Source organism: Fukomys damarensis, unplaced genomic scaffold (assembly GCF_012274545.1).
Source record: "Fukomys damarensis isolate Sample0158 unplaced genomic scaffold, DMR_v1.0_HiC HiC_scaffold_28, whole genome shotgun sequence".
NCBI lineage: Eukaryota > Metazoa > Chordata > Mammalia > Rodentia > Bathyergidae > Fukomys > Fukomys damarensis.
The window spans coordinates 6,638,259-6,661,854 of NW_022900940.1; the positions used below are offsets into that span (position 1 = coordinate 6,638,259).

The 23,596-nt window shown below is 38.6% G+C and overlaps 1 protein-coding gene across 8 annotated transcripts in view; it reads right to left on the minus strand.

Moving 5' to 3' along the window:
- Shq1 (SHQ1, H/ACA ribonucleoprotein assembly factor) overlaps positions 1 to 23,596 on the minus strand; it is a 242,902-nt gene that overhangs the window by 199,174 nt on the left and 20,132 nt on the right. For all 8 annotated transcript variants that reach the window (XR_781350.2, XM_010629972.2, XM_033756886.1 and 5 more), the window contains exons 7-9: positions 14,166 to 14,320; positions 12,322 to 12,375; positions 10,007 to 10,130 (exon numbers count right to left, since the gene is read on the minus strand). Coding sequence is in view for 7 of the 8 variants with exons in the window: in XM_010629972.2 (XP_010628274.1) it covers positions 10,007 to 10,130; positions 12,322 to 12,375; positions 14,166 to 14,320 (333 nt within the window). In the remaining variant the exon portion in view is untranslated. The remainder of the gene's footprint in view (positions 1 to 10,006; positions 10,131 to 12,321; positions 12,376 to 14,165; positions 14,321 to 23,596) is intronic.

The window sequence follows — 23,596 nt, forward strand, 5'->3', positions numbered from 1 at the left end:
AAAACAAAACAAAACTACACAGGCATATAAGTTAAGATTCCAGAAACCAAACAGAAGAACAAAATTTTACAAGCAATTAGAGAAAAGAAACAAATCTCATACAAAGGAAAGCCCATCAGAATCACAGTAGACTTCTCAACACAATTCCACAAGAGAAGAAGAGACTGGAGTGACATATTTCAAGCCCTAAAGGAAGACAACCTCCAACCCAGATTGATGCACCCTGCAAAACTATCTTTCAAAATTGATGGAAAAATAAAGATATTTTCATGACAAAGACCACCCGAGGAACCTCATGAATACCAAACCAGCGCTCAAAAATTTTTAAACAGTATCCTAGGAAAAGACAATGAGGATCATGACTCCAGGAAGGCAAGCAATATGAATCCATCAGGTATGACAGGAAATTAAATGCATAGGGGGAGAATCCAACAAAAAGTCATAACAAGGATAAGTCAATACATATCAGTTACAACCATCAATGTTAATGGTCTCAATTCACCAATCAAAAGAAAGAGACTGGCAGAATGGGTCAAGAAGCAAGATCCAACAATACACAGCATATAAGAAACACAATTCAAAAAGAAACTCACAGACTGAAAGTTAAAAGGGTGAAAAACAATACTCTATCTGACAGGAACCTGAAAAAAAGCAGGAGTAGCTATCCTATTTGCAGATCAAATGGATTTCAAACCAACACTGACTAAAAGGGACAAAGAAAGACACTACATACTTGGAACAATCCAAGAGGAAGAGATGACAATCATAAATATATATATATATATGCACCAAACTCTAGTGCACCCAACCATATAAAACAAATACTAATGGACATAAAAAATCAAATAAGCACTAATACAATAGTAATAGGGAACCTCAATACCCCACTGTAACAAATAGATAGATGAACTAGATGGAAAATAAACAATGAAATACTAGAACTCAATCAAATTCTTGAACAAATGCACTTAATAGATGTTTATAGAGTGATCCACCTCACAAAATCAGAATACACATTATTTTTGGGTGCACACAGGTCTTTCTACAAAATAGACCACATACTAGCATACAGAACATGTTTAAGTGCAAAGGAATTGAAGCTATCCCCTGTATATTATCAGACCATAGTGTGATGAAACTGGGGATCAATAGCAAAAGAAACTGCAAGAATTTCATAAACACATGGAAATTAAACAACATACTGCTGAATAACAATTGCGTCACAGGGGAAATTAAAGAAGAAATCAGACAGTTTCTACAATTAAATGAAAATGCCAATACAACTATGGTAATACAGGGGACACGATGAAAGCAGTTTTATGAGGGAAATTTATAGCACTGAAAATTCATATTAGAAAAACAGAGCAAGCTCAAATAAACAACCTGATGCTAAACCTCAAACTTTTGGAAAAAGAAGAGCAGGACAAACCCAAAGTTCATAAAACGGAGGAAATTATAAAGATCAGAGAAGAAATCAATGCAAGGGAGACTAAGAAAATGATACAAAAAAAAAAAATCAATGAAGCAAAGAGTTGATTCTTTGAAGGAATAAACAAAATTGACAAACTCTTAGCCAACCTTATCAAAAAAAGGAAAGAAAAGACTCAAATCCAAGTAATTAGGAATGAAAAGGGTGAAATTACAACAAAAATCCAGAGGATCAATACGTACTTCAAGAACCTATATGCCAATAAGATGGAAAACACAGAAGAAATGGACAGATTCCTAGATATGTATAAACTACTGAAGTTGAATGAAGACCTAAAACTTCTATACAACCCAGTATCAATCAATGAAATTAAAAACTTAATTAAAAACTAAGCCCAGGCCCTGATGGCTTCACTGCTGAATTCTACAAGACATTTAGGGAAGAACTATTGCCACTACTGTTTAAACTCTTCAATGCAATGAAAGGGAAACAATACTCCCAAATTCATTTCTGGAAGCAAGTTGATCCAAAAAGCAAAGACCCAACTGAAAAAGAACTCGAGTCCAATCTCACTAATGAACACAGATGCAAAAATCCTTAATAAGATACTGGCAAATAGAATGCAGATCATCGAGAAGATCATATACCCTGACCAAGTGGGATTCATCCCACGGATGCAGGGATAGTTCAACATACACAAATCAATAAATGTAATACACTATATTAATAGAGCCAAGGACAAAAACCATATGATCATCTTAATAGACGCAGAAAAAATGTTCGATAAAATCCAACACATATTCATGACTTAAAAAAAAAACTACAAAAAGTCTCTACTTCAACATGACAAAAACCATCTATGAAAAACCAACAGCCAATATCATACCAAATGGTCAAAAACTGAAATCCTTCACACTAAAATCAGGAATAAGACAAGAATGTCCACTATCACCACTCCTGTTCAATATAGTTTTGGAAACATTAGAGACAGCAATCAGACAAGAGAAAAAATTAAAAGGAATAAAGATAGGATATGGAGAAGTCAAATTGTCATTATTTGCAGATGACATGATACTGTACATGGAAGACTCCAAGAACTCCACCAAAAGTCTTCTAGACTTAATAACCAAATTTAGTAGAGTAGCTGGATACATGGTCAACACACAAAAATCAATAGCTTTCCTGTACATGAACAACAGACCCGCTGAAAAAGGAACTAGAAAAACAACTCCCTTCACAATAGCATCCAAAAAAAATGAAACACCTAGGAATCCACCTAACAAAAAAATCAAAGACCTCTACTCTGAAAACTATAGGACTCTTAAAAAAAAAAGAGACTGAAGAGGGTATCAGAAAATGGAAAGACATCCCTTGCTCCTGGGTAGGAAGACACAATATAGTGAAAATGGCCATACTTCCAAAACTGCTATATTGATTCAATGCAATCCCAATTGAAATTCCGGCAGCATACTTCATGGACCTTGAAAAAACAATCCAAAAATTCATTTGGAACAAGAAGAGACCTAGAATAGCAAAAGTGGTTCTAGGCAATAAAGACAAGGTAGGGAGTATCACAATCTCCAACTTGAAACTATACTACAAAGCTACTGTAATTACAAAAAAAAAAAAAAGTATAGTACTGACAAAGAAAGAGGCCTGAGGACAGTGGAGCAGAATAGAAGATGCAGAAACAACTCCAGAAAGACTCAGCCACCTCATATTCAACAAAGGGGCCAAACACCCTCAGTGGAGGAAAGACAGCCTCTTTAATAAATGGTGCTGGAAAAACTGGGTTTCAACTTGCCAAAGATTAAAATTAGACTTATATCTCTCACTAAGCACTAAACTAAAACTGAAACAGATTAAAGATATTAAGACAGAAACACTAAACCAACTGGAAGAGAGGTTAGGTAAAACTCTGGAAGACATTGGCGCAAGAAAAGATTCTATGAACAAGACCTCAGTTGCACATGAACTAGCACAAACAACAAGTGGGATGTCATCTTATTACAAAGCTTCTGCACAGCAAGAGAAACCACCAACAGCGTGAAGAAACAACCCACAATGTGGGAAAAAAAAAATCTTCAACAGCTGTTCCTCAGACAGAAGTCTACTATCTAGAATATATAAAGAACTTTAAAAAAAATCAAACCTCAAATTTAAAGACGCAATCAAAAAATGGGCATCTGAATCGAACAGGCATTTCTCAGATAAAGTAGTATCTAATCTAAATTTCTCATCATATACTTGTATTTTTTGTAATATATTCACCACTGTCTGTTATGTATTTTAACATCGCTGATGGACATCTGTTTCCCTGGTAACCCACGGGTTCCTCAAATACAGTATACTTAATTAATTCCTCTCTGTACCATTCATTACCTTCCCTGAGTGCTTGGCACAGAATAGCCTTTGAGCAGGCATTCATTCGAAATATCTGTTGAATAAATCAATTAACAGATGAACTTGTCAACCAAGTAAACATGTACTTGAGAGTATCAGGAAAATAGCAGGAGCTGAGCATGAGAAGTCAAATAAATCAGAGGATTCCCTCTGTGGGAGATTACATATCCTAAATTAAATTTACGTTTCCCTGCTCTCTATTTTCATTCTCCACATTTCTCTTTTGTGCCCCCACCTCATGAGAACTACTGTCTCCCCAAGATCCAGCTCCACACCTTGATAAGGTAGGCATTCAACAAATACTTACTGAATAAACCTCAGAGTCATTTCATAAAATATACTTAAAGAGTAGATATTTAAAGGGCAGATAATTCTTTAAAAATGACCAAAATTGGGAACTCAAAAAAATTAAAAGCCAATAAATGTTAATATTGGAAAATCTTAGTGACTTCATCTTTGAGCATACAGTTTTGGGATCTGTCCTCCACAGTTCAAGTTCTAAAAGCATTTGCCAAGGCTGAGGGCGTGGCTCAATGGTAGAACACTTGCTTAATATATACAGGTGTTTGGTTTCATCCCAAGCATGGGGTGGGGGAGGAAAAGGAAAAGAAAAAAGAAAGAAATTCACCTTCAAGGACAAGGTTTCATCAGAATTTAGAACTCATATAACATACTTGTCATACCTCAATTTCTTCAACAATCGCTTTAAAAAAAAAGATCAGCCACAAATCCTCTGCTCAGTGCCCAGTTCTTTTCTTGTACATTGTCCATGTTGTTAATCTCTGGCAGAAGTTAGTAAAGCAGCAATTTCTGAAAAACTGATTTATTGTGGTTGAGCTCAGTTAATGCTTGAAATGTAAGGATCATTAATTATCTGATGTAAAACCAGCTTTCAACTGGCGACAATAACTAGACCCCAGAAGGCTGTTTCTCGGCTTGCCCTGTAACTACTATTCAACTTTAAAGGTTTACAAAAAGTAGGTTTCTATTAGCCTCAAAAACAAGACAGAACTACTGGGTGTGGTGGCACATGCCTGTACTCCCAACACTGGGAGCTAAGGCTGGAGGGCTGCTGTGAGTTCGAGGCCAGCCTGCACTACCTGGCTTCAACAAAACAAAACGAAGCAAACAAAAGACAAAATAAAACAATAAGTTGTATGTTTTTACTACCCAAAAAATTGTATACAACTATCCAAATATTAAGTTATGCCCTCCACATTAAGGTGGATAAATGTAAATCTGAAACGTAGTAGTAGAGTGGTGAAGAGCCCAGACATGGGGGCCGGCGGCGGGACATCTTTTAAAGGAAAATCACAGCATACAAAAAATGAAGGGGACTGTATCAAGAATCCCACATACTGATTGCCCAGTCAGCGATTACCAATCCGTGGCCAAATTTCTTTAAGCTACGCCCACTTATTTTTTCCACCACCCATTATGGACTATTTTGAGACAAATCTCAGACTTTCCCATAATGATCTCAATAGGTCTAAGGGAAAAGACTTTCCAGTGGAACAGACTGTAGAGTCACGTTCAGGCTCTGATGTCTAACTGTAGAAGCCCCACCCTTGAGTATTGGACTGCCTTTTCTCAGTAATAAAGGGGATAGTCATGCCTGTTTCTCAGGACTGCATTAGGAGTGAAGCTCAATAAGGAGGTGTCTAAGAAAGTGCTACGATACAGAATGTAGCTAATACATGGCAGCTGTGGTTGTTACTACTCTACACTAGAGTATAGAGACACTTTCAGACTCATTTCCACTGAGGCTCACACAGAATGAAACAGGTACTAAAGACAGTCTTTGAAAGAGGCCCTAAGAGAGTATACTATGGCTTATATCTAGATGTCCCCCAAGGCCTCACACACCGATAGATGGGACTTTGGGGAGGTGATGATCATGGAGGTGCAATACTGGATTAGGCCACTGACTGGTTTAGCATAGTTCTAGTGCGGGTAATACCAACCAATAGGCTTGTAGCCTGGATGGAATAAAGAGGAAAAGATGGAGGATGGCTGCTGCTTACTGCCTGCCATGCCACAAACTGTTTCTCCTCTGCCATGCCACCCTGCCTTAGAGCCAGCTGACTATGGACAGAAACCTCTACAAACTATGAGCTGAAATAAACCTTTCCTCCTTTAACTCGTGAGCATGAGGTACACTGTCCCAGCAACAAGAAGGTAATGAAGAATAAAATCTCTGTGATGTTAATCCTAACTATCAACTCGATTGGCTTGAGAGGGCCCCAGGAGAGTAGTAAATGTCATGCGGCATAACCATGGGGGCTACATCTGGTCCATGGTCCCTTCCCCTCTGGCTCTTCCCTTAGTTCTCAATTTCCTGGCTGCTATGACGTGAGCAGCTTTCTTCCATCCTGTCTTCTTATCATGATGCTTGTCTCGGAGCCAGCCAACCATAGACTGAAACTTCTGAGACTGCGACCTGAAATAAACCCTCTTCCTTTAGGTCATGTCTGTCAGGTATTTCCTCCCAGCCCAGAAAGCCAACCAATATAATCTACTGGCCCTGGAAATTTTAAGTGTAAGATACAAGGCCGGGAGGGGGGCACCAAGGAGCAGGAAAGAGCGATGCGCAGTGTCACAGCTGACTGGAGGGCAGTGCTCTGAAGAGGCTGGTACTCCCCACCACCACAGAGGGGCTGCCTCACCGCTGCCTTCCCAACCCGAGGGAGGCCTGAGCTAAAGAAGCCAACGTTCAAAGAGAACATTTTAAGTACTGAAATCAAATTCTTTTTATAACTAGAGGTGATGAGAAAACTAAATGTAGTCTAAAGTGAGAGAAAAAGTTACAGAGTAACTATTACAGGAGTCATATGATATATATATATTCAATCCAAGAAGAAAAAAATTAGAATGAACTCAAAGTAGAAAGTGGAAGAAAGTCAAGTTGTTGTTTCCCTCCTACCTCATCACATTCAGCCCCTGCAACAGAAGTGGAATGAGGAATGCCTTATAAAATTAACAAGATACAGGTATCAATATAAACACTCAGAGAACTGTATGATCCAGGATTAAAATACAAGACTTGTCACCTCTAAGTAGAATAAGACTTCTGAAGATGTAGTAGAGAAGCCCTTCTCTTTCCGCTCCTTTTCCTTTTATTTCCAATTGTCTAGCAGCAGTTAAGGAATGTTCCCACCAGGGACTATACCCATTCCTCACAAAAGAATGGAAAGAGGAGGAGACAGCTGTTGGGGGTTAGATCTGATTGCCCCTGAAGCCTCAAGAGTTCAGTGGTGGAGCCTGTGGAAGGTGTCTGGATCACAGGGACGCCTGGGATTAATTCAGTGATGAAGCTGTAGCTGAGCGTGCGGTCCGGAGGTGCAGCCCGGCCAGAAGAGGTAGTCACTGTGGTGTGAGCTGCAAGGGTCGATCTCCCTCCCTCACTCCTCCCTGCCTCTCTGCAGCATCCCTGCGCCAGATTCAATCGTCAGGCCCTTCCTACCTTGAAACCAGCCATTATGGACCGAATCTTCTAAAGCCTGGTAGCCAAAGTAAAACTCTCCTTTAAGTGGCAGGTGTCAGGAATTGTGTCCCAGTGATGAGGAAGCGACTAAGACAGCAGTTAATGGTGTTGATAAGACAGGGACAAGAGATAAAAAGGGGGGTCATTTGCTCTAAGATGACTGATGGAGCCCTTCGGTAAAGCACAATAGGACTTAAGGTATCAAAACTGCATTTCCTATCCTTAAAAGAGTTTGGATTAAACATAAAGCAACTACAAAAGATAAATACAGCCTCTGGAAAAAGGGAGGGAGAAAGGAAGACACACAAACCTGAGAAGAGTCAAAGGCTGAGGAAAGGATCCTTGTAAAGGCTACTGTGAAGTCAGATAAAGCAAATTCATAGCTCTCTGAAAACGCCCATCTTAGTCCGTGAGCTATAATGAAATACTCTGTAGATTCTGAAGCATTCTTATGTTGGTTTTGGAAGCTCATTCCACTTAAGATCAATATTTCTTTGAGGGAAAATGAGTTATTCATTACTTTCAACTATGGAAGCACTATACTGACCTTTGTAATAAAAACTGTGAATGCCATGATTTTGAATTGTAAGTAGGCATGAATTTATTCTTGGAAAATATTAAATGCCAAGCTAGAGCTACCACCACTGAAATTATGGGGTATCCAAACAAATGAGACTCTTCAGTGACAATAATGGCATCCCTGTGCCATCCACCTGTACAAATACAGACTACAACCCGCATCCAGAGCGTGTCGTCTTCACAGCTTATGGCATGAATTCTAGACATTCCAGCCCTCGCTTCCTGCACTAACCACAGCCCAAATTAGTCACAGAAGCTACTGTGTATGGTTTAGAGAGGATTCGGACTCATTTTTAGCATCGAGGCTTAGAGTGTGTTATTTCAAGTCTTCTGTTGCTATCGTAATACAGCTGATAAGCCCGTTTCTTGTCTCAATTTCAATTCTGACCTACTAAAACTGTTTGAATAATTGATTAGAGTAAGTTAAGGCAATCAAATTTATTTTTGGTTACACAATCACGGAACTGATTACTTTTCAAATGAAAATCCAGAGAACTAGATTACTTCCCAGAATAAAGAGTTAGCACTAGTACTTGACACTTGTGAGTGAGTGTGGGCAAAGTGTACACAAAGGCTGTGGATCACAAACCGCATCCTCACCGTTTAAATCTGAGTCATGCCCAGAGAATCTAGCATGACATAAAGAAGCTAGTAATTGTGATGTGTAGCTCAAGCTCAAAACTCAGCCATTTATAGTAGATTGATTTTTCAAGGTAATTTTTGCAATTCAAGAAATATCTTGTATGGAAGGCAAGAATAGCACACCAAAAAACAAAAACAAAAACAAAAAACCCTCAGTTTGCTTTTCACTGTTAAGTTAAAGAAGACAGATTTCTCAGTGATAGTAGCTCTTTTATCCTATAACCAACAACCCTTCAAAATAAAATGCAGCTGTTCTAAACACGATGAGTAAAGAGGCATCTTTCATTTAACTATGATTCATTTTTACAATTATTGTCTACTTTAAAATAATCTACTTCAAACATGACTTTTCCTCCACAGAGCAAGAAGTCACCAGTCAAACAGAAGAAAAAAAACTGTGTACAGTTTGAGGCAGGCCAAAGGCTAGAGATGTAGTTCTCCCCATTAAGACAGTAAAGTCACCTAGAATTACAAGCTTCCTTCTTTCCCCTTCCTGAAGTCTGAAAACTAAGCTCTTGGAATCATTTTCACCTAAGGGCAAAGGAATGACAGGACTCCCCAGGAGGAAATAAGGATAACTATAAGATACTGAGAGTAGCAAGTAAATAAACACGCCAGTGCTAATACAAACAAATGGGTGCTGCTCCCTTCAAAGTCACTACCTTAGAAGCTATGGACTCATTCCGATGATGCTGTTATGGGCACTTTGGAATTTGTTTCACACCCTGGAATTTTCCACATCTTTAAAGTTAGCAAGTATGTGCCAGGTATGGTGGCACACTCTTGTGATCCTAGCATTCGGGAGGCTGAGGCAGGAGGATCACCAGGAGTTTGAGGCCAGCCCGGACTTAGTGAGTTCAAGGTAGCCTAAACTACACACTGAGACCCTGTCTCAAAACAAAATGCAAAGTTAGTGAGTATCTGTCTTCTCAGGCTGAGTATAACAACAAGCAAAACTCCTCAGAGTAGCTGTGCTTTTCTCTAGAAAGCTCTTCTTGACATCCAAGTCTAGGTGAAAAGTTCTCTCCTAAATGATTCTTAAACCTCCCTGCAGAGCCCACTCACTTTATGCTGAAAGTGTTACTTATTTATCATCTGTCTCTGACAAAACTAAAACTTTTTCAGAGCAGAGAAGTTATCTATCTTCTCTACTATTATACCCACAGTTCTGCACAGGGCCTAAAAAACTATAGGTACCCAAGAAATACTGAAACGGTGTAATCTACCATAAAATACAGTGGTTTGGAATACTGTGTGTAGTTATCCTGCCCATTTCTCTTAGAAGGGCATCACAGCTCTGTACTTGTATCTATTTAGAGGATGATTATGTTGCCAGGGGACAGGTTTGGATTTGTTCATTTTCATTACTTATTTATATAGGGAAAAAAAGCAAAAGTTATGATGATGTCTTCACAAACTAAAACGTTACAACTTTCTCAGTTTCATATTTGTAAGACAAAATATCTTACCCAGCTGCAGTATCTTTACAGTGTCTCTGTGGGCCTTTGTTACCAGCTTAAAATGGCGGTAAAGTGGGTAGCATAAAACTCTTCTTCCAAAAGCCACCAGAATTTCATGAACATTAGTCCAAGTCTGTGAAATGTCATTTTAACAAGTAGTCATTTCCATAAAACATGTTACACAAACCAAGGGCACAATGAAACAGGGAACTATTTTCAATTAAAAAATAATAAACTTGGATCATCAGGAAGCCAATTAGAATGGAAATATAAAACCAGAAAATGAGATTCTTTTGAACACCTTACAATAAAATATTTTAACAGTCTTTGTAATTTCTCATTCTACGTAAACTTATCTCAAAAACTCCTTAACAATCACATATGTAACAGGAAAAAAGCTTAGAGTCTTAAGGATTACAAATAAAAATCTAAAACACATGGCCATTAGCAAAATACAGATGTACATAAAAGCTATTTTTTAAATGATATATGCTTCATGTGTTTTGTCTTTTAGGACTATTCAAGATGGCACAGATCAAGGATATGCCAGAATCATTTAGCGAAGTATGCTGACAATCTCTGCCCTCTATTTTGGAAAACTTTTATTTTTTATTTTTGTTTTATTTTGTTTTTGAGACAGGGTTTCACTATATGTCACAAGTTTAGGCTGTCCTTGAACTCTCTCTGAGCCCAGGCTGGACTTGAACTCGGGGCAATCCTCCTGCCTCAGCCACTTGAGTGCTGGGATCACAGATGTGTCACCATGCCCAGCTCTAAAAATTTTTCATATTTGCTTTAGGCATGAGCTACACATGACTATTTACTTCAGTAGTTTCCTTTTATTTATCAAAGAGAAAATACTATACTACTGATTCCTGGAGAAAAGTATTTTATCTTGAAAGGTATCTAACTGATACCATCAATGATTCAAAACTTGGTGAAAACACTAGACACAGGCTGGTGGTGTAGCTCAGTGGCAGAACACTTGCTAGCAAAAACATACTAGAGAGGAAATTTTATACAAAACTGTCTTTAATTGGTTTTTTATAAGGAAAGTATAAAAATGTAAATCAGATGTGGAACAAAACAAAATAAATACTAAAGGAACAAGATCATTTCCATATATATTAATCATTTATGCTATGATATGATTTAGTACACTAAGCATCTGATAAAGAATATTTTGTATCTAAAAACAACTACAAGCTTCAAAAAATTCTAGCAAAAACCTAAATACTTATAGAAATTAACATCACTGTTAGTATGTCTGGCAACTCTAACTTATTTCAAAATTTTAACAATTTCAAAGTAAAATTATAAACAGCTAAATTTTCAAGTAGATTTTAATAACTGTACAACATTCTCTAGTTGCCAACTAGTTTCAACACATTAATTGGCACAATAATTACAGAAGTTTTGTCTATTTTATGCTGATCACAGCCACATGAGGAGCCCACTTCTCCTGGAGAAGCAGCACTCTTCAGCGGTAACGCACGTGTACCACCGGGAGACCCGGACTCCCCTTCTGTGGGGCTGCAGGAACCAAGCTTCTGTCTTTCTAACACGCTCCTTCAGGTCCTGTTTACCTCTCTCCTCCTCAGTGAACAAAATGAGGCCATGAAATGACCTTGATGTTTCACAACTTAACATACTAATGGTCGTAACTGATGTTATACTTCTCAATTATTCTACCTTTAATTATGGTTTTGCTATACAGTAGTTTGTTCAAAACTAAAAAGTTTAAAGATGTCATCCTTTGGTATTTCTGTTGAGACCTATACAATTATTTTCTGGAAAATAGATATAAAAACAATCATTACTCTATTTAAAAAGGTATTGCCTCTACCATACTAATTATAGGACCCAGGATAAGTTATTTAGGTTAGCTGATCGAAGTTTCCTCATCTGTAAAATCCGCACTCTCACCTCCAGACTTGTTGGAGGAGCAGGTGAAGTTATGGATACAAAGTGCTTGGCACAGGCCCTGGCGGCCCATTACCATCTAGACTTGTTTCCTACCCTTGAGCTCTGAGCCCCAATATCTGCCAATCTACAAATATACCTCCAGGTGTACCCCACATTCTCCCCCAACAAACCACGTCTCCATTTTTCTTCTAAAGTACATTTTCTTCTCCCAGTTGCCAAAATATTTACCTGGCTTCATTATCACAAATTCACTAGAGACAAAAATCAAATGTACATTGCAAAGCTTCTACTTCAAAAAAATAAAATAATTGCTTGAATTATCAAAAATGAAGTAATGACAACAGAAAACTAACATTTTGAACATCAAAAATCTAAGCAACTGCAAGTGGAAATCATACCTCAAACCAGCACAGTGTTGGACTCAGTTTTCTGATGCTCCATGCAGACTCAACCTGTGTTTTGGAGAAAAGAGTATCATCACCTTTAGAGAAGCTGTAAAGTCATGTGAAAATAAAATATAGGTATCTACTTAAACTAGTATCTGAGTAGTACTGATCTACACAAGCATTAAGAAGTGTCTATAACTGTAGAAAAATAATTGTTTTAAGTTATGTACAGCCTATTAGAGAGAAGTTCCTGTTTACTTGGGATTTGATAAAATAAAAATTTCCTACTGATAAGAATACCAGAACACAAAAGCAAATAAGCATGGGTTTTGAAACTAAAAATAAAGCAAAATCATGCTCAATTTCTGTCCCTCTCCACTGTAACTTGCTATTCAAGTACTGCCTAGGCACTTTAAAAACTGCTTAAGAATTTGGCCTTTCTGACAATACTTGTGAGACTAAGGACATTCTAGAGAAATTCTCAAACATGAAAGATTTCACAGTCTCAAACAAGCAAAGTGAAGAATAAAAAAATGGTAAATTCTGTCAAGTGTACCCCCTCATCAACTCAATGATATGCAGATGCACTTTTCTATCAAAGACAACATTTTATCCAATTATAGTGTCTTCAGAAGATAAATAAAACAAAGTATTTTCAGGTATATTATGTGCTTGATGCCCTCAATAATACTCATTTTGGAGCCACAGACAAACCTCAAGAGTCTTGTAATAGAAATTTTCAGAATCATGACAATTAAAAAAAGGCACATTCTAACTAATGTCACACTAGTGTTAGGATGCTGAATGAAAAAGGCAGACTGAACAACAGTGTTATGATCCAATATAAACACGCACGTACACGCACACACATGTACACACACACACACCGAAGAAGAATGGGAAGAGGTATATCATCTTTCAGTTATTTCTGAACACTGAAACTACAGGAAACCTACATTATTTTCTTCATGTGTGTGTTTTTCTTTACAATGATATAAATTACAATACCTCTGTAATTCAAAAACAGGGAAGCATATGTTAAGGTTAAAGTGCTTCGAGCACATAATTATAAACAGCTGCAGGGCCATGCTAACAAGAAAGACTTTCTCCAGTCTTTTGTAACATACTCAGTCATACAGGTAAGAAAGAAATTTAACTCTTTTATTTGAAAAATCAAACATGATTTAAGAGATACAATAAAGCTATATTATGTTAAGAAGATCATTTAAGAAATAATTTATTTCACAAAAAGATTTAATTTCACAATGTGAGACTTTTTAGCTGTAAGAAAAGTTTTTACAATTCTGATTTACATCTAGTTTTTTGTTTTTTGTGTTTTCATACCCGGCATTGAACTCAGGACCTTGCACTTGCCAGGCAGGTGGTGGAACCACTGGGCCAAATCCCCGGCCCTACATCTAGTATTTTAATAGCACACATTCTGTATGAATTGAGAGGCACTTACAGGTAAAATTCTAAGATGCCCTTTTTCTGAGTCAAATGCTGTAATTTGTATGTGATCATCAGTGGTTTGGAGAAAGAATATAAATGAGTGTGACAGCTGTTGACACCCTTGCCAATGGCGAGTGTCATGTGACACAGATTTCGGCTATGGCCTAAAAGAGATGAGAGCTCAGGCAAGGCTCTCTCTCTCTGTTCACTTTCCTTCCTTAATTAACATCCTTGCTCTGCTACAGGGTAGTGGCAAATGCCAAGACAAGTGGAAAAGACCACAAAAGCACTGTGTTTACACACTGCCCCCTACCCCTGACACACACACACAGCCTCCTCCCGGGGTATGCAGAGTGACTGACTGATCACAATACCCGGACACACACAGGCACACTGGCACTTACGCTCCTCTCTCCTTCAGTGACACGGATCTCATAGCAGTACGCCAGAAGAATATCAATTAAACTGTAGTACACTTGATGATGAGCTGTCTTGTCTAACAGGTAAGATTTATTGACAAACTTTCGCAGCTGATATTTCTCTTCCTCAGAAAAAGACACTAGAAGAAATGCATTAAAAATGTAAGTGTCCCGTTCAGTTTTGTAAAACCACCAAAGTAGAAGATTTGCCAAAATTAGAATTCTGCGTACAGAAACTGAAATAAAAGTTATTGCTACTTACTTCTGTATATACAGGTGATTTTAAAAAGTAAATTTCACAACTTTATTAAGGACAATTCTTCTGCTCAAATCCTAGTAGGTGTTTTAACTGCCATACAAACAAACTGTCCGACTTAAGGTTTTCATAAACTTTTCTTAAGGTCAAATTTGTCTCCTGCAATGATGTGACAAGTTGCCAAATTTGTCCATATTCTTGTTTTATAATTAAAATATACATTCAGTTAAAAAAAATCCCAGTAGGGCAAAAGGAGACATTTCTAAACAATAGTTATTCTTCGTTTTTAGAACCCTGACCCTTTATGCTACACTGCTCTCTAGATAAGGCTTTTAAATGCCGTTTTTACAGACTTTAAAATAAAGGTAATAAATACATTTTGACAGTAGGACTGCCAAATGAAGCACTAGGAAAATACTCATTATCCATTTTGAAAGTTCTCTGTAAAGGCACAGGGACATTCCCATATGCTGACCAGTTTGAAGGGTGTAACATTTATTATTCTTTCTCTCTATAAAGTTTCACATAAATACACAACTGTAACCATATCACATATACTGGACTTGTGAGAAAACAATGTTCCTTTTCAATATGGTTTCTTTGCCCTTTTCTTGCCTTTCTTGCTTCACACCGCTTTTCGCCTTCACCTTCATCAACGTGCTCTCTACTACAGATCACTGCACAGGACCCCCACACCCGCGCAATCACACAGAGATGCGCAAATGCACATACCTCACTCAGCACTACCTCTGGTGCATCCCCACAGCAACCAGTCTGGGGCTAGTTTTCAGAGAGGAGTACAATAGTCTCTACTTACCATGCTCTGTCCAACCACTCCCCCTACTGATGGGCATTCGCTTTGCTTTTACTTCTCTGCTAATGCTAATAATGCTGCAAAAAAATGTCCTTGCCATATGTCCTTGGAATTGGAAGCTTTATTTCTATAAAAGACTCCCAAGAGTAGACTTATTGGCTCAAACATTTGTCTGGCTTTTTAAATACTTCATTTAAAGGCTACAGTAACTCTCCTTCCTGACAGTTATGAATAGACGCTCCCTTTCTTAAACACACCTCCCACCCTGCCCGGCACTAAATGTAATAGCTTTTTTCCCACCACTTTCTGGCTTCCTCGATTTCATGTGACTGTGGTAAACAGAATTCTAAGCTGGCCAACAAGGAGTCACTACACAGGTTGTAGCTCGAGACTTACTTCTGTCCAAACAAATATGGCAACCGGTGCTTCAGCCACTGCCAAGATCATGACCCATCACTGCCAGAGAGCCAGCTCCTCATCTGACAGTTTTCAATAAATAAAATAAGATGCCAAGTGGTGAGGTGGCCTGAGAGTCCTACGTGAAAGCACCAGTGGGGAACTCTAAGCTCTGGTGCTCGCCACAGCTGACAGCCAGCAAAAGAAGCAGGGGCCTCAGTTCTGTTCTGTAGCACCAAGGAACAAAATTCTGCCAACAATTATGTGAGTCTGGAGGAAGCCCACGAGCTCCAGAAAGGGATGCAGTCAACACCACCAAGTTTTGTTTTCTTAAAATTAGCTACAGCCTTCCAAAACCCTAAGCAGAGGACTCAGAGGCAGGCATGACGCCGGATGAACAAGAACCGAGATCACGAAGGTAGGCTGTGTTCATTTCTTAGTGTCTCTCTCACTGCTAAACTCTGAGCATTATTTCACATGTATTTTGGCAATCTGGATTCGCTTTCCAATGAACTAGCTACTGGAATGAGTTCTGACCCTTTTTCCTATTGGATGTCTTTGTCAAATTTTTAAGAACTCTTGGTACATTAGAGATAGAAATCCTAACCAACCCTCTAATTCTACTCGGTGGACATTGATTTTGTTTATGGTAAATTTTGTCATTGAAATATTTATTTTTTATGTTACCAAGTAAATCCTTCTTTTAAAAAAGATTCTGGACTAAGAGCTTTGGTTAATGTTTCTCCCCTCTGAACTGGACACTAAGTCTCTTTAAGATTAATTGTTTCAGTTTCTACATTTAAATCCTTAATCTTCCCAGAATCTTTAGATTTCATTTATTTCAGCTGCATAGTTAATTGGGCCACCACAATTTGTTCAGTAATCTGCTTTTTCTTACTATATTGAATTACCAACTCTGTCAAATGGATCTGTTGCACTACTCAGTAAAAACTACTATTTCTAAATTAAAGTATTTCTGATTTTTGTCATTTTGGTGAACGCTGTACTTTGTCCCATTTCCATTACACAGTGCTTCTTGATAAAACAGAAAAAAGCCTGCGTTTGTTGACTTTTTTATTTAGTGGTATTGGGAACTGAACCCATGGTCTCCCACCTGCTGGGCCAGCTCTCTACCACTGAGCTACAACCCCTGCCCTTGTGTAATTTCTGAGACAGGGTTTAGGTTGCCCAGGCTGGCACTGAACTTGGGACTCCAGTAGCTGCGACTACGAGTATGCACCACCAGTGCCTGGTTACTTCCTTTTATGTTTGAGCCACTTTACCAAATATTGGCTACTTGGTCCAAAACAACAAACTGAAATACTTATAAGTGGTACACTTATCAAGTGCAAACCTATTATAAATAGGTTTGTGGTCATAAAGGCAAGTATAAGACTGTTCCTAAGTTTCCTTTGACTCCTAAAGTAGGCAAACTATCATAAAATAGTCTCTTACATCAAGTCTTCCTATAGTTATAAACAAAATAACATATAACATGCTTTTATGTTCAATTGTGTACCTTCACACATTGGCAAAATGTTATTACCAGATCCTCATATACCTCAGTGCTCATACACCTAGATCAAGATTTACAGAAAAATTAACAGCTCAAAACATGAACAGCTCAGTTCCCAGCTATTACAAGCAAAATGTTGTCTAGCATTTGTCTTTGAGCAGTTTTCCAAACTAAGCATCTACACATAGAGATATGGCTAAATAACGGTGTTACCAAGCTCTCATCTTGCAAAGTAATTTGTAAATTTCCTTCCAGCCTCTATCAAGTTGATCACTTCAATTTCATTTAAAAAGTTTTTAAACACAGTTGAAGGAGCACATCCTGTTTCCATTTCTGGTGCTTCATGTCAAAGTAACTTTTCAATCATTTTCTCCAGGTTTTAGAATCACCCATTATGCTCAGATAAATACAGACTAACCTGCTGGGACAGAGACCCACACATCCACAACACCCAAGAGGCAGTGGCTTAAATGAGACAGAACTTAGTCTCATGCTACACTCTTGGTAAATGATTCAGGACTAGAAGTTTTCGGCTTCCTCGTATGACTTCCATCTACGGGTCCAAGAAGAGCTTCTTGGGGTTTTTATCATTTTCTAGCCAAGAAGAAAACAAGAAGAGGACAGCAAGCTCCTACTTCCTTAGGACTTGGTCCAGGAAATGCACATATCACTTCCACTCACTCCCCATCAGCCAGGGCTCAGGCACAAGACCACAGCCAGCTGCCAAGGAGGAAAAGGAATTAGTCACTGGCTAAGTGGCCACTTACTCAGCTGTAACCCGAAGAGGCCTTTTACTAAAAAGAAGGAAAACCATGAAAGGATACCTGGCTCTCTCTGCTACCTTTACAGAGATGAAGAATTATTAGAATGCCTTTTCGATATTCCCAAACTACTTTCTGGGTAGCAGGTTAGCTACCTAGTCCTTTTCTGTCTCTTCCTTTCTGCTCATTAAAACCTGGCAAGAGCCACAAGATAATCTGATCACCCACAAACACCAGACCCATGCGTTGGTCCAGATAAGTGTCCCTCAAAATTCCACCCGATAAAGGCTTGGTCTCCATCCCCTAGTGCTATTAGGAGTAGGCAGAACCTTGAAAAGCTGGGGCCTAGTGGGAGGTCTTGAGTCACGGGAGGTGTGCCCTTGGAGGGGATGGTAGGAATCCATCCGGCCCTTTCCTTTCAGTCTTTCACATTCTCACCATGGCGGGATGAATGGTCCTCACACACACTTCTATCATGTGCTGCTGCCTTACCACATCGACTCAAAAATGACAGATCGGGGGCTAAAATCTCTTAAGACCATGAGGGGGAAAAAAAAATCAACCTTTCCTCTTTTTTTATTGTGTTATGTATTTCATGAACAGTAATGGAAAGCTGACTAATAGAACCCTATTCACAATGTTCTAAACTTCTGTTCTCTCTGAGCCCTTAAACCTGACATGCTTTTTTTTTTTTTAATTAAAGGCTTCCAGTTCCAGTGGGTTTTGCACCACATCCTTGAGGGGCATATGAGACTCTGAAAACACTTATTTTAAATTACTACAAGCAATATTTTGCTCATTAAAATACTTATCACACACACAAAATAAAACTCCACCAAAAAACAGGATCTGGGTCTGCGTGCGTGTGTGTGTGTGTGTGTGTGTGTGTGTGTGTGTGTGTGTGTTTTGGCAGTGCTGGGGATTGAACCCAGGCCTCTATGCATGGACAACCCCAGGTTTTGAAATAGATAAGCTTATATACTCATTTTTCAACTACATAAGCAATCTTACATAAGAAAAGGGATATTTGTACAATCATTACTTATGTAATGGATAAATAATTTTTAAATTCATTTAATTTCTTGACCAGCACAATAAAGATACGTGTGTTTCTTTAACTTAATAATACAGGTAGGCGTTAAGTGAAGCATTCTGTAAAGACCAATGTTTAAAAATGAAATATGACAGATAAACTGGGTGCTGACTGCCTCATTAAAGAACTAATCCTAAGGTTTCTTAACTTAAATAGAAGCCCTCAGTTTACGTCACGCAATTTAACCTAAGGAAACAGCATGAAGGAACGTATACACAATGAAAGCACACCTAATGAAGTATTTGAATGCCCCCTGCATCTAGTATCAAGATTTGAGGCAGTACTCCCTTAAGCACAGTTTTCCAAACACTCATTAATTTATCTCATAGGAAAGTGTCAGGTGTTCATGATAATATTATCTTACCAGAGAAAAGCCTTTATGTCCTGGATGACTGATAAAGAGCTCTGCTTCACCATAATTCTGAATCTCAGAGCAAGTGTGCCCAGAACCACTTAACAACACATCAACTCTTCTACATGGTACTGTCTTCACTCTTTAAATAATCAAACCTGTGTATGTTTATTGACTTCAAAAAGTCAACCTGAGCACTGTAAGTCCTGATGTTACTCCTCCGTGCAAGGGTATCTTCGTATTACATGTTATGTTCAATGACTGAAAATGTAACAGCCTATTGGACTGTACTGTTCTGAGTTCTTGGATGCTAGGTGTCTCTAGGTTTTCCTTAAAATACCAAATGCATTAGTCACCTTCCTGCCATTGAGTATCCCCGACTTAAACGGGGAGAGGTTTATTTTGGCTCACAAAATATTCAACACCTACAACTTCAAGGAGGAGATTCTATTTTAGTTCAGTTCATGGTTGGCATGCACCAAGGCAAAAACAGCAAGGAGGAAGAGCATGGTGTAAGAAAGTTACTCACATGATGGCATCCAGAAAGCAAAGAGAGAATAGAGAAGGACAAGAATGCACCCTTCCTAGTTATGCCCCTAGGACCCACCTCTAGGCCTAACCTCCAGATGTGAGGCTTTTGGAGGCCATTTTAGATCTAAATCATAACACAATCAACTTTTTCTGAGCACTTTTAAGTTCCATTTTGGCCTACTTAGCTCATTAATAATACATAAATACATTTGCAATTTGCAATTCAAGTAAAGAAATACAGAAGATAAATAACAACAAACCATGAAATCATTAGAGAAATAAAATCTAAGCTCCCTAAGGCCATTTTAGTAGAGCTGCAAATCGTATCACCTGAAGAGGACCTGGGGAGGTCTTCACACAACTACCGAGCAATACTAGAAATACCTACAGATGCAGAGCCAACAAGCCTTGGATGACGCCACCACGAGCGACATTCGTCAAGCATCTGTATATGACTTAGCTACACGACACAGCGGTCTTGCTGTACAGTTCACAACAATTTCAGCTAATCATACTTCTAAAAATAATCTATAATTAAAAACTAGCTGAAAGCTCAATATATTTGAGGAGGAAACTGGTGCCCTAGTATTTTGAAGCAAATATCCCAGGATCACCTTCCAACATTAATAATCCACCAAGAGATCTGGGGTCTGCAAAGGAACTCCCATCAAATTGAAAGACGTGGGTGAGGTGGACACTTTTTCCGCCCAAACTTTCCCTAATTTTGTTACATTTAAATCTTTCCTTCCTCTCTAAATCCCTCTCCCCAACACCCCTGTCTAGTCTGGCCAACAATTCAATCATCCAAAATCTGATTCCTCTCAGAGTAAGGCCTATCTGTCTATTACAGTGTACAGATACTGTAAACAGATCAAGAGAACCAGAAGAAAATGTGCCACATTCAAATCTTCAACCTAACTGGGCAGCCACACAGTGCTACAGCTTTCAAAGCTGACACTGACAGTTATCTCTACCAACAATGAAGGGCTTGCTGGTGCCAAACAGGATGTCCCTGCTAGGAAGTTCACTATGAATGTTAAGTGGTATCATAACAAGCAATTATGTGCCAAGATTCTTGGGCTGACTATCCCCTGAAGTTCAACATGGGAAACGTGGTGAGTCCATCCTCATGAACCTAGTGCTCTGAAGGGGCACGTCATTTAACACTGCCCTTCACAAGCCCATGGGGGAGAGAATCTGGGTCACCACAAAGCTCAAGACATTAATAAAATTCTCCTGGCTATAACTCTAGACTGTGATGAATATGACAACAACCAAAATCCAAGCAAAAACCACAGCAAAGTTTACTGTCTAAAGCTTATCTGAAATTTGAAATGATGAAGGTGAATATTTTATGACAAAGGTTGAATCAAAGGTGCACCTTTCACCTGTGCTGCTCAAGAGGCAACATCTCACTGCTTTGATATAAAAAGAACAATGGTCAGAGAGGCAGAGGACAAAGAAGGAGAAGGAGGGAGGGGATAATATATGGACCTTGGGTAAAGAGAAAATTTCAAGCCTTATTTCTTGATTCATTTCTTTTCTCTCATATTTTATACTACCTAGTTTAACATATTCCTCAAATTCTGGGTGTCTCAAAACATTTGAGTAAGAAAAAAATGACAGAAAGAACTTTTCATTAAAGCTTTGTAAAGATGTTGAGAAATGATCACTTCACAGAGAAGCCACTCAGTTCCTGGCTCTCTTACCATTGATTTTATTCTAGTAATAATTTCCAACATTCACAATATACTAAGAATTTTACACACATTGCCTCATTCAGTCCTCATGCTAACTCTGAGGTGTGTACTCACACACACCAAAACTTAAAAGATCACATCATCAGTGTGTAGTGGAGCCCAATACTTAGCTTATATCCTACACCTAACCTCAGAGTCAGCATATTAGAGAAAGCACTTCCAGGTCAACACAGCTCAGGTTCACCTACTTCGTACCTTGCTGTTTTTAAACCTTGCCTTCTAGAATGAAACGGCGTAGCAGACTGAATCTGCCTGAAACACAGCCCGGTGACAAACTATGGGTCAGAGGAAAGGTCGACAGAGCCAGTAGTTAAAAGGATGGACCACTGGCTAAATTTCCTGTTAAAAATTTTTAGAGAGAAGTAGCTCAAAGCACTGCTGACATGGAAAACTGGAACTAGAACAAGGTCTCATTTATCAAAGGAGAGCAAGTTAGAATTTAAGTCAAAGGTAATGCCTTCTTTTGATTTTAAGGGGCAACTAGCTCACCCTGGTGGACAGAATACTCAACTACACAACTACCAATTTCCTCCCATGCTACTTCATTAAAATACTATCCAAAAATTGGGAAAAGTGATTCAGCCTACTTGAAGACCTTTATGGTTCTAGCTTACAAAGACTTTCTGAGGTTTACATGCCACATGTAGTTAACTACATAAATTATGTTAGCAATTCTGTCCTGAAAATTTGCCAGTGTTACGTGGGAACTTTCTGAAAGCTTCTTAAATATAAACCCAGGATTTGCTAAAAACAATAAATGTACCAAGAGTTTCTATTATGCAACAGAGCCAATTATCTATTTTCTATAAGATTATAGTAGCAATATTCTTTTCATTTAAACAGTGAAATTTTATTTTACTATATAAATAAAAGTCAAGCACGTCAACATAGGACTTTTATTCCTGATCCCCAAATAGGTATGACTGAAGACGCCATCTCACACGCAAGGAAGGTGGTCATACCACATGCACCAAGAAAGGGCCCTTAAGGTAAACTATGGCACAGCCATTCCCCATGACTCATGCAATCCCCAGGCTCCGTTTTCACGGGGACAAATTGGCCTGCCCAATCTCTGGAAGGCACAGATACGAGGATAGCTGGTCTGGCTTCCTCATTAAACTGCTTGTAAAAAAATTGAAGAGGCTGGGCTGGGGATTCAGCACAGTGGTGTCGCTGCCTGCCTCACAAGCGGAAGGAACCAAGTCCACTCCCTGGTACCCCCGCAAAAAAGAAGAAAAGAAACAAGAGGCCATGTCAAATTCATTCAACAGACACAGGGAACGAGAACTGCTCTATTCTCACCAACACTGACACTCAAATGTCCCTACCACAGCAGGATGCTCATCCCTCTCAAGCGGATTCTTCAAACACTACAAACGTCCTGTGTGTTAGTAACCCTAAAAGTACTACAAACAAATAAATAATGTTAAAAGGACTCTACTGGTTCTAAAGGAAAATTTACTTCAAAAGAACTAAAACAGATGCTCCCTGAGACCATATTAAGTAAAATAAATCAGACATACATGCTTAAATATAAATAAAAATAAAACATAGTAAGACACGGGGAGATAAGATCGTTTGCAAAAAGGAAGGGGACCAAAAGATGGAGGGAGAAAAAAAAAGGGATGGAATAATAACTGAGATGTATAGTGTACATGTACCAACTCCCTAAAAGGGATGTGATCGTTGTGCACTGCAAACAACACGTACTAATAAAAGATAAAAAGAGCCAGGCATGGTGGTGCACAACTGTAATCCCAGCACTTGGTAGGTTGAGGCAGGAGGATCACTGTGAGTTCGAGACCAGCCTGGGCTACACAGTGAATTCCAGGGCAGTCTCAACTACATAGTGAGACCCTGTCTCAAAAAACAAAACACAACAAAACAAAATTGAAAAAACTAAAAATAAATTAATAGATTCAATATTTCCTAGCCAT